Source organism: Leuciscus leuciscus, assembly GCF_965113295.1.
Source record: "Leuciscus leuciscus genome assembly, chromosome: 23".
Lineage (NCBI taxonomy): Eukaryota > Metazoa > Chordata > Actinopteri > Cypriniformes > Leuciscidae > Leuciscus > Leuciscus leuciscus.
The window spans coordinates 5,689,866-5,707,773 of NC_138747.1; the positions used below are offsets into that span (position 1 = coordinate 5,689,866).

At 35.9% G+C, this 17,908-nt stretch overlaps 1 protein-coding gene across 1 annotated transcript in view; it reads left to right on the forward strand.

Annotated features, from left to right (window-relative positions):
- Positions 1 to 17,908, forward strand: part of cacna2d3 (calcium channel, voltage dependent, alpha2/delta subunit 3) — a 44,162-nt gene that overhangs the window by 21,525 nt on the left and 4,729 nt on the right. The window contains exons 12-34 of the mRNA XM_082155376.1: positions 1,159 to 1,237; positions 2,562 to 2,695; positions 3,210 to 3,227; positions 6,254 to 6,325; positions 7,082 to 7,162; positions 7,301 to 7,375; positions 9,556 to 9,639; positions 10,220 to 10,291; positions 10,457 to 10,518; positions 10,666 to 10,733; positions 11,225 to 11,270; positions 11,369 to 11,466; positions 11,882 to 11,975; positions 12,227 to 12,322; positions 12,451 to 12,572; positions 15,000 to 15,077; positions 15,227 to 15,288; positions 15,527 to 15,571; positions 15,921 to 15,983; positions 16,088 to 16,158; positions 17,514 to 17,589; positions 17,679 to 17,719; positions 17,810 to 17,865. Of these exons, the coding sequence (XP_082011502.1) occupies positions 1,159 to 1,237; positions 2,562 to 2,695; positions 3,210 to 3,227; positions 6,254 to 6,325; positions 7,082 to 7,162; positions 7,301 to 7,375; positions 9,556 to 9,639; positions 10,220 to 10,291; positions 10,457 to 10,518; positions 10,666 to 10,733; positions 11,225 to 11,270; positions 11,369 to 11,466; positions 11,882 to 11,975; positions 12,227 to 12,322; positions 12,451 to 12,572; positions 15,000 to 15,077; positions 15,227 to 15,288; positions 15,527 to 15,571; positions 15,921 to 15,983; positions 16,088 to 16,158; positions 17,514 to 17,589; positions 17,679 to 17,719; positions 17,810 to 17,865 (1,693 nt within the window). The remainder of the gene's footprint in view (positions 1 to 1,158; positions 1,238 to 2,561; positions 2,696 to 3,209; positions 3,228 to 6,253; positions 6,326 to 7,081; positions 7,163 to 7,300; positions 7,376 to 9,555; positions 9,640 to 10,219; positions 10,292 to 10,456; positions 10,519 to 10,665; positions 10,734 to 11,224; positions 11,271 to 11,368; positions 11,467 to 11,881; positions 11,976 to 12,226; positions 12,323 to 12,450; positions 12,573 to 14,999; positions 15,078 to 15,226; positions 15,289 to 15,526; positions 15,572 to 15,920; positions 15,984 to 16,087; positions 16,159 to 17,513; positions 17,590 to 17,678; positions 17,720 to 17,809; positions 17,866 to 17,908) is intronic.

Genomic DNA, 17,908 nt, shown 5'->3' on the forward strand with positions numbered 1-17,908 from the left:
GTGAGCGGAGGAACATCGAGAGGAATGGTTGAGTTTACACATCCGTATTTTGAAACCAGTCTCATGTGCACAAATTAATAAATAAAAATAAATGTATATGAACATTAAACGATGCGCATTTTGGTCAATCTGTCTTCTTAATTTAAATAGATCAATCTATTTATTTTTGCACCATCAGATGTGTAAAGTTGTTGCATTTGGCTGTTTTTTCAGCATCTTGCAGCAAGGGCATCTCGAAACATGCTTATAAAAGAGTTTTCAAAGAAACTACTAACATGAAAAGCATTTTTACAGCTTTTTTTTAGACCACTGGACATTGCCTTTTCAAAAAACACATTGTAAGCAGTGTATTACAAATCATTTTTGATAGCTGAAATAAAGCTAAAATAAAAAATAAATAAATATTAGATGAAAAACTGAATAAAAAAATAATAATATTCAAAAACTGAATGAAATGGAAATGAGAAATGTTGCCTTAAACTGAAATAAAAATAAATAAAATTGCTAAAACTGAAAATATAAAAATAAATTCTAATCCAAAATATCTATAAAGACTATAATAGCATATAAATAATACACAATAACACTGGTTGTAAGGCACTTGCATTTCAAACTGTGTGAAATGTTTTTAAGTTTTTAAAATCGTACAGTATCATTGATCATTGCTGTCACTCTGAGTACTCATACACATCCCTGGTGGAAACTTAAAACTGAATCTTAAAACATATGGTGAACAATTTTCCTGTCTGATTTGTTACACCAGTTGTGTAATTAAGTAAATGCGCTAAGGCGGTTGTTTTCCAATGAGTAATCAAGCAATCAGATTTTACCCTGACATTGGGAAATTGCATTGTGGGAAACAAGGAGATTCTTTGATTTAAATTCAGAGATCTGCTGTATGTGTGTTTTCAGTGTGGAGAAACAAAGAGAAACAGAGGAATGAAAAGAAACAGAGACCAATGTTGATTGCATTAGTATTCGTACATAAAATGTTGAATCTGTAGCTTGCCAAGCTTAAAGCTACTCATGTGTAAAGTTTACATTCTAAGAGCTGTTCATCTACTATTGTGTGTATCAGTATTTACAAAAATGTTTACTATTCACATACAAATACTGAAACATTTATTGCACAAATAAAACTCTTCTTTTTCTCCATAGGTTCGAATATTTCCCTACCTGATTGGCCGGGAATCTGCGTTTGCGGATAACCTGAAATGGATGGCGTGTGCTAATAAAGGTTTGTGATTTTTTGGGGGGATGATGAGCTGAATTTGATTTACATTCCATTTTAATTTTTGCTAATTAGTTAATTAATTATCCTGGCTGGGTTTTCCTGGAGCACGGAAGCTTCCATTCAGCTTCCGAGTGCGATGAGGAGTTAGCGTGCCAGCGCTGTGGGTTTATTGGTCTTAAGGCAGGAGGAAATCACGCGGGTGTTGAGTGCTTGATGGGAGTGCGACAGCAACTGGCTCAACTCGCGGAGCTGACATGCAGAGGTCAAGGGTCAACTGAGCCTAAATCACTCTTCCTGTCAGCTCGGCTCCTGTGGCTGCACAGCGTTGATCACTCCCATGTGCCCGTGCCACGGATGACTGGCCGCGGGATGAGGAGAGCTTTCACACACACACACACACACACACACACACACACACACACACACACACACACACACACACACACACACACACACACACACACACCATACTGAGAATTTCTCGCTCTGCACCTGGAGCCTCTGCACTAGCACATGCACATTTTCAACACAGCTAAACGGATGGAAAGGCATCTGATGATCAGCTTGTATCTTGTCTTATTAATCATTGCTCCTTATATTTATTTAATAAAGTATGTATGATTATGTTCTGTTTCTATTATAATTTCTAAATATTCAAAATATTCAAGGCTATATATTTAAATAGTGTAATGTATTATAGAACTAACATCATTGTTATTCAAAAGCCCAGATTTTTTTTTTTACGGAAAAACTAATCAAATTCTGCATATATATAATAGCCTTACACTCTTTAAATGGATAAAAACAATGAATAAATAAGCATTATAATTATAATATATTATAATGGGCATTAGAATGACTTCTGAATAGGAACAAAAGATTATAACATTGTATTTTAAAACATTATGAATACCTTTAAAAATAATGTATTACAGTAAGAAAATCTGTAAAAATGCACTACATTTACAGGCTTTATAGAAAGTGATTCCAAAATGCATTTAGACAAAATACACAAATACAAGTTTTTGTAGGAAGTCTCTTTTGCTCACCAAGACTTCATTTATTTGATACAAAAATATTGTGAAATTTTATTACAATTTAATTTAAGTTTCCCAATGTAATATATTATAAATTTATACCTGTGATGGAAAATCTAAATTTTCTTTCTTCAGTGTCACATGATCCTTCAGAAATCATTCTAATATGCTGATTTGCTGCTCAAGAAACATTTCTTATTATTATCAATGTTAAAAAAAATGTTGTACTTGTTTATATGTTCAGAGTTCAGAGAGTCATTAAAATCTGCTGTGGATTGTGTGTTGTGCAGGTTATTTTAGTCAGATCTCCACTCTGGCTGATGTTCAGGAAAACGTGATGCGGTATTTGCATGTGATGAGCAGACCTAAGGTTATCGACCATGAACATGACACAGTGTGGACTGAAGCCTATGTGGACAGCGCAGTAAGTATAATTAATCACAGTGTTAGTGTACAGCATCTGTATCCCTTACAAAAATTTACAATGTGAACTACAGCTTCTGCAAAAATAAAACTTTTATTTATAAATCACCTCAATCATCAAAATACAATAAAGACTCTCAAGAAACGTCACATTGTTTTAGGAACATCCCATATTATTATTTATTTAAAAAACAACTCTAGTAACTATGGAATTTTGTCAGGAACAAATGTCACTATGGTACATTTTTGTAAAGGGTTTGCTGTCTAAAAAAAATCTAGTATTTTCTCTACTAAATGTATGTGTTTTCTACAATCATTCTCCCTCATAAAATGCAACTCAGTTGCTCATTAGTAGCTCCGTTAACTCCCTGAAGGTCTCATCAAGACACTCTTCCATTCAGTGAGCACTACGAGAACGAGATCAGGTCACACACCGTGCAGTGTGTCTCTTGTATGTGTGTAGACGTGAGCACATGTCAATGACACGTATTATTTTTCTCCCTGTGTCCCTATAGCTCGCGCAGGCGCACAAGGTAACAGTCGTAACCGGTGTCTCTGTGGCTCTGTTCCGAAACCTAGCGAGCTCCCTACGGAGGCAGCATTTTAAGGGCGTGCACAACATTAAGTACCTAAATAGTACATGTTAATACCTAAATTGCACGTACTAATACCTAAAGATACATATTAAAATCTAAATATACATATTAGCTCCTAAATGGTACATATTAACATCTAAAGGTACATATTAGTACCTAAATGGTATATATTAGTACCTAAAGTGTGCATATTAATACCTAAAGGTAAAAATTTGTACCTAAATGTACTTAAGTAGTATGTAAAGTGTCTGTGTTAGTGCCTTAATGTAAATATAAAGACCTAAATGGTAAATATTAGTTCTTAAATTAGTACTTTTTGAAAGAGTTCCATCCCAGTGACAGCTTTTATATACACAGTATATATGTGTGTGTGTAATTCATTCAATACTGAAAAGCATCACTAAAATAGTTCAAACTGTTTAAAATGGGACTGTTTTTTTTTTTCAATATTAATTTTATGCAATATTTTTTCATATTTACGCTCATTAGAGTTTGTGCTTGTGCTTTTTAGCACTACTTGTTTGACATACGGCGTAGAATGTTCCAAATCGGTCACTCAGTTAGAATGCTGCCTATGTAGACTGTAGTCAGCAAGGCAGCTGACTAGGTTTTGGAACAGAGCCTGTTTGTGTCCATTCTGTCACTGGTGTCTTGCAGCATTTCCTCATTGTAATTTGCTTTCAGTATTCCGTTTCTGGAATCTGAAACGTTTTATTAGTTCTTGAACATGGATGTGGTGCAGAGTGCTACAGGGGAACGCAGCGTGAGAGAGCGTAAGATAAAAACGAGTGAGGGCGAGATGTGGTCAGAGATAGGGTTTGGCTTCACTCGAGAACCGCAACACCGACCGTTGTGCCATTCCATTTCCGATAAGACAGACTCATACACACACACACACACACAAGTGCAAGTGTTTGCACCCACCCGATGTCTTTGACACCCTCCTCTGTCACACACACAGGCATAGGCGTAGGGTGTTGGGAATTGTTCTCCGGAGTGTGTGTTGCTGTATCTTGGCCACTGAGACACCCCATTCATCATTTTGTGGATCATTGGCTTTTATCTCCTAAAGCCGTAATAAAACTGACATTGGAGTAGAGGGGGTGAGAGAGGCAGAGACTGGGAGAAAGAGAGAAGGGAAGAGGGGGGAAGGAGAGGAAGGGGGAAGCACAAGGTTAATTCACAGATTTCAATTTGGCTCCTGCAGGATACACCTTCAGTGTTCTGCACGACGCCAACCAGACTGAACAAATGTTGGACGAAACTCAAACTGAGGGGATTTTTATTTGAGCTCCCGAATGTGAGACAGAATAAGAGACTTTAAAGACCTCTAAAGAGGGAGATTTGTGTTGTTTTAGAAACAAACCTGCCAATCTGCCAGTGGAACAAGACCAATGATGAGTAAAGTTACATTCTGAAAACACGATTTAAAGGAATAGTTCACCCAAAAATGAAATTGTTCACTTAAAAAAAATTCATAATTTACCCTCTGAATTCATTCCAAGCCCATATGAATTTCTTAATTTTGTTGTAGTTGAACTGAAAAGGAATTGTTTTACAGAATGTCCTCACAGATCTTTTCCTTACAATGAAAGTGAAAGGGGACTGGGGCTGTCGAGCACCAAAAAAAACACAAAATCACTATAAAAGTGGTCCATACAACTATATTCCAAGTCTTCTGTCATGTGATAGCTTTTTATATAAAAGTAAATATAATTTATTTTTCCGTTCCAAAGTTTGGGGTCAGTAAGATTTAAAATATATATATATATATATATATATATATAAATTCATACTTTTATTCAGCCAGGATTAATTAAATTGATCAAAAGTAACAGTAAAGACTTCAAATTGTAATAATTTTTCACAATATTACTGTTTTTATTGTATTTTTAATCGAATTAATGCAGCCTTAGTGAGCATAAGACACTTATTTCATCTTACCAACCCTAAACTTTTGAACAGAAGTCTAAAAATATATTTAAAAAAATATTTTCATCGTTGTTCACTGGGAATCTTTCGCTTCTGACATATCTCTCAAAACTAATTTGCACTCGCATCATATTTGAATAAGTCACATCAAAACATGTCACACCAGGTTTGATGTCATGAATTTGATTGGTTACAAGACACACGAGATGGATTTGAAGATTGACATTTCACGTCATCGATGTCAAACCCGACGAGACGTTTTGACGCACATTTGAATGTACACAAACAGAAATGAGATTTGAGAACTATGACAGAGGAGAAAATTACATTTTCAGATGTCAGAAGACTTTTAATATAGCCATATGGACCACTTTTATGATCCTTTAATGCTGTTTTTTGCCATTTTTGGAGCTCAAAAGCTCAAGTCCCCATTTACTTTATTTCATTGTTCCTCTTACAGTCATACAGGTTTGGAATGAGATGAGGGTGAGAAAGTGAATTTAATATTTAATATTTAGTTTTTTGTTTTTTTTACTGGAAAACAAAACAAAGATGCCAACTAAGAATGGGATATTTACTGTTTTTCTTTTTCTTTTCTGTCTGTTTTCCTCTTTCACAAACAACTACATTCACATATCCTCTTAAGGGCTACTGTAAAACATGCATAATGGACACACACACATAAGGGTGAGGTAGGGGAATAGCAGACCTAGTTTCAGCGAGCTCATGCGTTAAATCATGTCAGCCCTCATCGTGCCCGCAGCTGAGCTTACAGTTCAGCTACAGAGATGAACCATCTTCACCAGATCACCCTTCACTTGTCAACACCTCGCACGGCCATTTATCAAAACGTTGGTTTGAATATTTCATGTCGCAGCAAGTTCCTTGATCTGAAGGCCAGTAGGACAGCACAATGTGAGCTTATGAACCGGCTGTGGCGATCAATGTCCATTCAGAATCTTTATTGGATGCATTTTTCTCAGATGTTCATGTAATTTAAATCTGAAAGTCTTCTGTTGGTCTGTCAGCAGCTTGGGGAGACTAAAGGTCCAAACCCGATAACCACAGTGGCCATGCCTGTGTTTAGCACCAAGAATGAAACGGTATGTTTATGTGTGACATGATATCTGTAGCACATATTTTGAGTTTAATTCAAAAACACTAATTCTAACAATATTCATATTTTAATATGAATACTAATTGTTGATAATAATGATAATAATTATATAGAATATATAATTATATATTATATAAATATATAAAAATGATTAATATTAATTTGATTCGTATATTATTAATAATAATACAAATCAATATTCATGTATATTCTAAAGTTTATTTTCTAAATGTTTTCACAGGTGTGAATGAATCATTTCACTTTGTGAACTGAATCTACAGATTCATTGAAAAGATCAGACTCAAAAGAATGATTCATTCACTACTTCTACTTCTCTCATAAAGAGCTAGGGGTGAACATGAACATTTTCAGTGGTCTCTTTCTCATTTCGATTGTACAACTTTTAAAGATTTGGAATATAATGCGTGCGTTGAATGGAGTGTTTTGGGCCATTTTAACTGCATTAAAAACTATTATTTTTTCATACATATCTATTTGTTTAATCGAACTCGTCGGAACACAATTAATAGTATGTTGTAACATTGATGGTGTGTTTGACTTATAGTTCATATTCATTGAGCTTTGACATAATTAATATCCACCATACAACAGCTTCAAATGGTTTATTTTTTTCTTTACTTTAAACACACTTTACAAACAAATACCAATTAATATCAATGAGAATGAGAAGTGAACAAATGCGTACGAAAATGTGTGTGAAAATAAAATTGTCTCTCTGCAGAAAAACCAAGGCATCCTTCTAGGTGTTGTGGGCACTGACATCCCCATTCAAGAGTTAATGAAAACCATCCCAAAACACAAGGTAGGATGTTACCACCAACAAACAGCCATGCATTCCAAAATCAATTTTAATCTGTTCAATTTCACACTCTCTATATCTTAAAGTGGGCTGAAGTGTGATAATGCTATCATTTTTTAAATCTTATCTTCTTTTCTCCAGCTAGGAATACATGGATACGCATTTGCCATTACCAATAACGGATATATCCTGACACATCCCGACCTGAGGCCCCTGGTAAGGACTAATATGTTGTTCTGGGCCCATAAACAGCCTTATATTAGAACTATATTAGGAATATGATGCAATTACATCCATGCCCAAAAAAAAAAAAAAGCTGGCTCAGGTAAAATCTACCCACACATGCAGTGTGTGCTTGTGAGAGCGCTGGTGGGACGCTGAAGTGCATCATGGGAGATGTAGTTTTTGTAATCCCAACCCTTTTCCTCTGATATATTGCATGCAGGAATAAAAGCCCATTCATGTGCCTGCCAGGGCTGATCAGAGCACTGAGGTAACTCACCCTTCGCAGGGACACCCCTCACCCCGCTCTCAGTCACCATGCGTGACTGTGCGTCTCTGTGTGTCATGAACGTGTTGGTGTTCTCGTCGTAGTGTGGCTCCAGTGCTGCTGTGTATCAGTTTGTGTTTGCGTAGCGGTGGTGTGCATCAGTCAAGGCTTCTGAGTGTGTGTATTTACAGACCACACTGACTCTGTGTTGCTGAACAGGGACAGTGTTTACTGTTATTGAATGTGGTAAATGCTAAAATGAGTATTATTAGTAAGTAGCATTGGTTATGACGGTTTACTATGAACTGGACTCAAGTGTGCACACAAAGTAACATTCTTATGAAATTCTTTAGCCATTTTTAGGCTCTGTTCCAAACCCTAGTTAGCTAACAATCTAGGCACATTACACATCAAAGGCAACCTCTCACCTTGGGAGCATATTTATGCTGGATTTTAATATTAATATTGGACATTATATAAATTATGTATAGTTCATGCGAATCCCAGGTTGCATTGCAACACAGGATTTTTTAAACAATCACTAGACTCGCAGAGATAGAGCCTCGCATCCTTTTTGACGTGTTCTTCGTTAAATTCGTATTTGAGAATGTTTTGTTTTTTTTAAAAGCTTTTAATAACTTTTTGCCAGCATTGTCTGTGAATGATATCAAACAAACCATCTAAGACTAGTTCAAAAGTAGGTTTTTCAGAAAATTAAATTTTCTTCATGTTTCTAGATCTTATGTTTCAAAAGTTCTTAGCATAAACATGAGTGCAAATTTGGACAGTTGGTGGCGTCACAGAGATTGAGTTAGAGATTACAAAATTACTGTGGTTAATGTTCAGATTGCCATATATCGGTTTGCCAAATTTCACAACTTTTTACCATCCGGTTCTATGGGCTGCCAGAGACTCAAGAGCGAAAGAAGAAGAAGAAGAATAATTGGAAAACAAACAGATACAATAAGTGCCTTCACACTTAACAAAATTAAGAAAACTTAAACCAAAATTAAAATAAAAACAGAAAATATAAAACTTAAAGTTTTTCCAAAATATAAATAATAACTGTAAATAATACAAAAATAACTCTAGTGATTAGTATTTTTTGTTTCTCTAAGAGTTTTGAGCTTTGCAACATGCTAAAGTCAAGCATTCTGGAACTCTGGTCCTGCTAGTCTTAAAACAAGTTGGCAACTCAGTAGGGATTGGAACAGTGCCATTGACTGACTAAAACCAATCTGAGCAAAACAGATTAGACAGATTATTTTGACACCGATCTCTATAATCCTAAAATTGGCTGGTCTGATAGTGTGTAAACAAAACTCATTTCCTTACACCACAGTTTCTCAATCCTCCTCCTGGACTCCCTCAGCACTGCACATGTTGGATGTTTCCCTTATGTAAAGGTGCTGTAAGCCATTTTTTGGAATACCACACATAAAATGTCCCGACTACTGATAGATATCACTAAAATAGCTGTCAGTGACAGCACCACACTCTGTAAACAGTCAGTGAAAGAGTCAAGGAAGAGATCCACGCTTTTTATCCAATCAGAAACCAGTCAATCAGAAATGTTTTGTGCCTGTCTAAATTTACTATGTTTCGGATTGCTTTGATCCTTTTAGAGAGAGACTGTGTTATTGAAGTTTACAAAATGGTGAAACTGAGTCAATTGTTTACAGCACCTTTAACACGCTTCATCATCTGATTAGACACCATAAATGCGCAGTGCAAGTGGGAAAGTCATGGAGTAGGAGTGAAAAACGCTAGACTAATGGCCTCTTTCACCATGTTCTGTACATTTCTGTCTCCATCATGTTACTAATCATGTCGTCCCAGTTCCTAACTGTAACTACACTGCCGTCCTCTAAAGCACTTCTTGTCCTCTGTGTGTCTCTTCCTGCAGTACCAGGAGGGCCAGAAGAGGAAGAAACCCAGTTACAGCAGCGTGGACCTGTCCGAGGTGGAGTGGGAGGACACAGAGGATGTTGTACGGATTAGTTTCTGTGTTCTTACACAATGAGTGCATACACTTACAGTACACAAGGTCCGTTCACACCAAGAGCGAAAACTATAAAGATAACTATATTAGCGTCCACACCAGAGGACGTCATTGTTCTATTTATTCTAAACACGCGCTGCAGTTTTGTCATCTGCTCGATCTCTTTAAAGCAGGATCGATTCTGATTGGCTGTCAATGTTTTTATCATTCATCAGCTGGAAAAAAAAAACTTTCTGAAATTGATTCCAATGATATTGTTTCTCTGTGTCGTTATTGTGATAGTTGTGGTGTGGATTCTGCTATTCTTTTATATTTAGACTGATTTTTAGACCTATATCTTTATCTGTTTCGTTATTATTATTGTTATCATTCTTGGTGTGAATGGGCCTTTAGACCAGCAACATACTTTACACAAATACGCAGATGCAAATGCAGTGCAGTTGCTCAGACCTGTTGTGCATTAGGTTCACGTACTTGCATGAAGTGTTTAGCATCTTAGAAGTGTTGACATACAGTATTAAAATGAATAAGTGCTGCTTCAATGCTTCATAAATGTGTTTATTTGTAGTTGCGCACAGCAATGGTGAACAGGCGAACTGGCACTTTTTCAATGGAAGTTAAAAGAACAGTGGACAAAGGGGTAACGTTTTATAATTGCATGCAAGAACTTTTACTATTCCAGATTAATGATATATGATGTTAGTGTCATATTATTAAAAAAAACATTAGTGTAATATAAAAAATACACCTCACATGAGTGCTTACATAACTTCATAATCTTGTCTTTAAATTCGTTCCCCACCAGAAACGTGTTTTGACGATGCACAATGATTATTACTACACTGATATTAAAGGAACTCCATTTAGGTAGGTCATGTCTCGTATATGTAGCCTAAATGTTTCTCAAATGTTTGCTTATAAAAGTATTACATTTGAACAAATGTTGATTGAAAGGACGTGACATTGTGATGATAAAAATCTGACTTTTGAAATTGTGTTTTCTGTGTTGTGTAGTGTTGGTGTGGCGCTCTCGAGAGGGCACGGAAAATACTTCTTCAAGGGAAATGTTTCACTAGAATCTGGTGAGGATTTGCTTTATTAACCATTGTTAAAGGAAGTACATTTTTATGGTTAAAATGCTTGAATATATATTCTTGTCATAGCTTTGGATCACATATATTTTTATTTGTTATTAATTCATTACATTTCAGTCCTATTAAAGGACTAAACTAGCTGAAATAAAGTAAGTTTAAAAAAGTATATATTTAATTTTATTTAAAGTAACGATAAAAAAAAAAAAAAGGTTTGGTTTTAGTTTTAGCTAACTACAATAACCCTGATTTGCTGAATCATTTATTCCTTCTATATAATGTCTTATGAACCCTTTATATATATCTATATAACCCTTTATACACAACCAGAATAAAACTCTCAGATTTTATTTAAGAGTCCAGTGAATAATAAATCATATTTTCATACCTCTTTCTCTGATTTATCTATAAGTATCCAGGAGTGTTCCTGATACCGCCAGTTCATCTTTAATCCTCTATCCAATCCACACTTTTTTTTTTAGGTCTACATGATCTGGAGCAACCAGATGTTGCCCTTGCTGATGAATGGTAAAGACTTCTATTGACACTCAATGTATAACACTCTATTACTTAGTTTTTATTCACACAAGTATCAAATATTGTGCTTTTTTACGTGTTTGTTTCAGGACGTACTGTAATACAGATGAGCATCACGATCATCGTCACCTGACTCAAGTTCAGGCCATCAAACTGTACATGACCAGCCGTAAACCACACCTTAAATGTGAGCAGCATTAATAGACGATTCTTAACGTCAACATGAAACCAAAATTGACCCTGTTTACTTTCTTAAAACATGTTCCTGGTCGTATTGTGATCGATTCATCAGTGCATGTTGTTCTAAGAAATGTTTGTCTTCATAATCTTTCATCAAGTGGTTCTGCTTCTGAAACAATTTCACTTTCAGCTCAGTTTTCAGTTAAATGAGCTCAATTGATTGGTTTTTCAGTATAAACTTCTGTGGAATCGTCATACTGTGATAAATGCAGTAGCAGATGCTCCTGCAAAGTTTTGCCACATTGTCCTTCTTCTAGATCTTACACCTTGCTTACAAAATGACTTGTTTAAACACTCTTCCCATTAAAGTTGGTGTCTGACGAGTATTATGGAGTGTGTAAATGTCCTCTCTTGTGTTGTAGGTGACAGAGAGCTGATTCAGCAGGTCCTGTTTGATGCTGTGGTAACCGCTCCATTAGAAGCATACTGGACTGGACTGGCCCTCAATAAGTCTGAGTGAGTTTTGACTTTTACTCTTTACTCATTCATATTTACTAAATTAATTTTAAAAGAGCCATATTTCATACGTTTAAGTTTATTAGACCAACGTGTTCCACCCTCTGTTTGTCTCTTAGATCTAAAAAGGCTGTTTTTGCAGTTTATACTGTAGTTTTTGGTTAATGGTGTTGGTTGACTGGGTAGGAAAGCTTTGTTCATATTAGAGGCAGTCTTGTCTAAAACTGTTTTTTGTTTGTTTTTATCAACAGGAACTCTGATAAAGGGGTTGAGATCGCTTTCCTCGGCACCCGCACTGGTCTTTCCAGAACCAACCTGTTTGTGGTTCCCGAACAGCTGACCAATCAGTGAGTCAATCAGTGATCGTCTAATGACTGATTCTAATCTCATTACACTAGCCAATTAAAAAGCCTCAATAAGTGTAAATGACGAATGATGAAGTAAAATATCCTCTACGGTTTGAATGTGTTTGCAGAGATTTCCTCACCGCTGAAGACAGAGAGGGTGTCTTTAATGCAGATCACTTTCCTCTGTGGTATAAAAGAGCCGCAGAGCAGGTGCCCGGCACATTTGTGTACTCCATTCCCTTCAGTTCAGGTATGATGCATCAGTACATCAACACACATACATAGTTTTCATGTCATGCAGGAAAAAAGCAGTTGATGAGTATAAAAATTTGTTCAAATTTAGCTAGCAATAATTTCATTATAATTACTTTTCAACGTGTGATTTTGTCCATTGCATAATCATGTTTTCAAGAAAATGAAGAAAAATAATCAATAAAAAATTATGTGTGGTTGTATTTATGTATTTATATATATATCATATATATATATTATATATATATAAGGTATTGTTCTGAATATAAGACAATTTTCTTGGAAATACATCTGAAAAATCATCTTATATTCAGGGTCTAGACTTTCACGTGTCAGTAATACAACCGCAATAATTGGTGGCGCCAAATACGTGTAAAATGAGTGTGCCCCCCAGCTACAGGTGTTGGATATAGTGGTAAACAAGCCATTCAAAGATAAACTGTGCAAGAGATAAACAGAGTGGCTGCTGTCTGGCAATCACACTCACACCATCTGGAAAAATTCCGAAGCTTGCGGTGAGCCTGCTCTGTGATGGGATCCTCCAGGCATGGGCTGCAGTGCTCCCGGAGAGCATCATCAACGGCTTCAAAACATGCTGTATCTCACATTCTTTGGATGGGTTCGAGGATGACCTTCTATGGGAGGAGCTGGTGGAGCCAGAGCAGAAGATTGATGATAGTGAGAGTGAACCCTGTGAGGCAGAGGACCTCTGTGAGGAGTAGACTAATGACACATGAGTGACATGATGATCTGAGAGGCCAAGTTAGGCCAGTTTCAACTATTTATTGTACTACTGTGTTATGCCATCCTGTTTTTTTTTTCTCTCAGGCAGATTTTAAGACTACAATAAGATTTCACTTCTACTGTTAATGACATTTTGGTTGGCTACATGGTTTTAACTTAAAATATTCCATTCAGATGGACTACAGGTTATTTTTATGGTATGCCATAAAGTCTTTATTTTTAAATGTGATTGTTGGTACGTTTTACCAGTATTTACCATACTTTCAAAACAAAAATTTAAATATGAAAAATATGCTATATGAAAATTACTTTCAAATAAAAGCATTTTCTTTATGAAAGACAAGATTAGGTCTTCAGGTCGTCTTATATTTGGAACAATGCGGTATATATATATTTAACATTTATGTAATTGTTAAATATATTAATTTTAACATTTAAATATGTTTACTGAGTATATTTCATTAGATTTAAATATTAAATATGGTACAAATACTCACCCATTGCTTCACCGCACATATTTAGCAGATCATAGGGCTGATTAGTTTTGCAAAGATCATCATTTAACTCTAACATATTTCAGGTGGATCTTCAAAATGACAGTTTTATGGCACACCAGTAAATGTCCGTTTAATGAAAGCTAGATACTGTTGATGTAATAGCGCATCAGTGCGGTTTGTTACTCTAGCTGCACTGAACTGCTCTCCTCACGCAGACTGTCTGCTTATCTCTCTTTCCTTCGCCTGTAATTAATGTGCCCTACTTTTATGTTCACGCAATATGTGTGTGTGTGTGTGTGTGTGTGTGTGTGTGTGTGTGTGTGTGTGTGTGTGTGTGTGTGTGTGTGTGACAGATCAGGATCATTACATCCCACTCAACAGCTCTTGGGCTCCTTATCACACAGACAACGCTGATCTTCCAACTCTCTCTGATCAAACACTCTCTCTCTCATTTGCCTGTACCACTATAAATGAGCTCTGTTTTATCATCTAACTGAGTTTTTGTTTCAATCCATGCTGCTTTTGATCTGAATATGCAAAGGAAGGAATTGCTCTTAATAGATTTATGCATATAAATATTTATGTATATAAATGCTGCCCTCTAGTGGTTATAACATGTCTTTCAGAGCAATGGATAGAGCTTCAAGATCCAGATTTTATATCGGATATCCCAGCACATTTTATTGTATTAACATAAAAAAATGTCTAAACAAAACATTCAACATTGGAATTTTATTATGAACCAGTATTGTAGTCAGACTGTGTCATATTTTCCTTTACTTTCTGTAGTTTTGTTCATATTTTGAATATTGGGAAGGTCATTTGACCTGTCTATGTTGGCATCAGTCTAATTTAACTAGGTTTTACCAAGTGACAGAGGAATTTGCACCTAATAGTACATTCTTATTGGACACGTAAACTTTGCCGTCAGCAATAATAGATATGGAGTCAAGTTTTTAAGCCTGATTATTTTGTTTTCATAATTACATATGATAATATGGTTAGTTGTATTTTTATTTGTATTTAGCATTGCTTTTCCCCTTAAAAAAAGTCCTGCAAGTCATGTTTGGGTCATAAACCAGCAGTTAAGAACCATTTCTTTAGTGGATTTTTCCAGATTTCATGATCATTAATGATGCTGCTGTAAATACAATAAGTGTTCATTTGTGATATTTCTTTTGTAGCGGGTGAAAATAAGAGTGTGGTTTTGGCAAGCACTGCTATCCAACTACTCGATGACAGAAAGTCTCCTATAGTGGCAGGTACATGCATGTTTTCATATTTCAAAGCAATGTGATTATATTATTATATATTGTTTTTTAAATGTATTGTTGGCTAAAATGCAACTGACTTACACTGAGCACTGCTGAACATCATTATATTAAATGTGTTTTTTTTATGACACCCAAAGCTGTGGGGATTCAAATGAAGCTGGAATTCTTTCAGAGGAAATTTTGGACGGCCAGTCGGCAGGTAAGCACAGAAATATATGCTCATGAAAATATAACAATATATATTTATCAGACCAGACCTTCTACTGATGTGTTGAACGTGTATTATTTCCTGCTGCATAACAGCTCTGTTTATGATAAATAATGTACAAGAGACCATGCTAGATAAACCAATGTAACTCTAAAGCAAGTATCTGTATATAAATTGCATTAATGTATACATTTGCTTCATGTCTTTGCCATTGCATCTGTTCACGCAGTGCAATGCTCTGGATGGCAAATGTACCATCAGCTGTGATAATGAGGTAAATGTGACTCTTTCTCTCCCTTTGGCCATATTTTCAATGATGACACTCATAAAATGGCCTGTATTCTCTACATACTCATTATACAATAGGCATTTCTGGAACATGAAAGACTTACTAGATCAGTCTGCACTTATGATATATGACGTGACAATGCCTTATAGCATTTCTCATTTTAAATTCTATGTCTTTTATTAATGGCTTTGGTATAAAAAGCTATAAAATGCATATTATTTTACTGTCTCGTTGCATTTGGCCTGAAAATACATTTCAAAATGTAACTCCAAATACGCTACGAAAAGTTCAGTCGAGGTTTATCAGAATATTCTACCTTTCTCGCTCATTTTAGGACATTAAATGCTATCTCATAGACAACAATGGCTTCATCCTGGTCTCTGAAGATACTTCTCAGGTATTGCATATGGACAATTGTATCACAAGAGCTGTACATAAAACCATTCAGTATAAATATTGTTATGAAATGGAGACTAACTGTCCATAATATGTTTCCCACAGACAAACCTCTTCTTTGGGGCAGTGGAGGGAGCTGTCATGAACAAACTGCTTCTGATGGGCTCGTTTAAAAAGTGAGAGATGAAGGCACACACGCACACACACACACACACACACGCACACACACACACACACACACACACACACACACACACACACACACACACACACACACATACACACACACACACACACACACACACACACACACACACACACACACACACACACACACACACACACACACACACACACACACAATAGATGAAAGTATACACTGTTCATATTTTAACCTTGGGTTAGTAATTAATCTGTTAAATTAATTAACCTGCATAGACGGGTTTCAAGTTTTTTTTCACTGTACATCTGTAAACACTCTTATTTGCATATTTATGAGGTTAATTAGACTGGTTTGACAAGTACAACATGCAACGAGTATGCAACCTGTTTTAATAACTATAAAAAATATTCGTATTTATGATCTGTTCATCAATCCAGAACAATGTAAAAAGTATTTTTGTTGTTAAAATATCTAAACATCTTTAAAACAAGATAAAATTTAGTCTAAATGTGTCCAGTTGTTTTTAGAGAATATGTCCTGATTTTTTGTTCTACCCTATTGGCATTTTTATTTATTTTTTATTTTTTTAGCATAAACCTCTCTAAATTGAGTTATATTTAGATCAAAAAGCAAGCTTAAAGAATTCTCTGATGTTTTACTTCATGAATAATTAATGAGGCCTGCATTGTTTAGCTTAAGATTGGTTGTCTGTCCTCATTCTTTAAAATGTATACTTTTAGCACTGAAATGTGGCGCCAAACTCAGGGTTGAAAGTGCCATTAAAACAAAGTCTTGATTTTGTTTTTGAGCTCTACTAGAATAGGTTTTCATGCTTGACTGTTCAAAAAAAATTATACAAATGTTTTCATATTTGGCATTGTTGCAGCACCTCTCTTCCCAGTCTGCCTGTAATGCTCTGTTTAGCTCCTGTCTCTATGAAGCCCCTCCTTCTGAAAAGCACAGTGTGCTCTGATTGGTCAGCTGGACTTGGTGCGCTGCGATTGGTCAAACGCTTCGAGCATGTTTCAGAAATGTCACAAACCTTACCATAACTCAATTTAACCAGGCCTCGCTCCCATTATTTTTGCATACATGTACAGTATGCCTTTGGCGGGAATGATTTAAATGAGGAATGTTGTGTACGTTCCTGGAAGAAAACTTTCAGGGTGTTTCAGGGAGTTAAGAAACAGTGCGTTTTTCATGCTCAAACAGCATTACACACTAAAGAAAGTTGAAACTATAAAAAAGCATAATAGGTCATTTTTAAGCATTCCTTAACCCTGGGTGGCTTTAACCTGGGATTAAATAAGAAATAAACCCAGGGTTGAGTTTAGTAGTAAATCTGCTTCTTCTTTTTCTTCCTGCTAGGATTAATTTGTATGACTATCAGGCTCTCTGTAAAGAGTACGCAGGCAGCAGTGACAGCGCACGCACTTTACTGGATGTGAGTATCATCTGTGCTGTAGTGTTTGACTTCAGTGCCTCTGGATTCTATTTCCTGTCTCCATTGACATGCTGCGCTCTTCCTTTCAGCCCTTCACCACTGTGAAATGGCTCTTGACAGAACTTGTCATGTGAGATAAAAGCCTTTTGCTTTATAATTATTATTGTCAGCTTGGGTTCTTCAGTCTGTGTTTCTGAATGAGAATGTGTCTTTATCACAGATTTCTGCTGGAGTTTAACCTGTATAGCTGGTGGAACTGGGACTCGACAGTCAAAGGTATCAGTCCACATATGACATGTTAATGGGTTTACATGCTCCT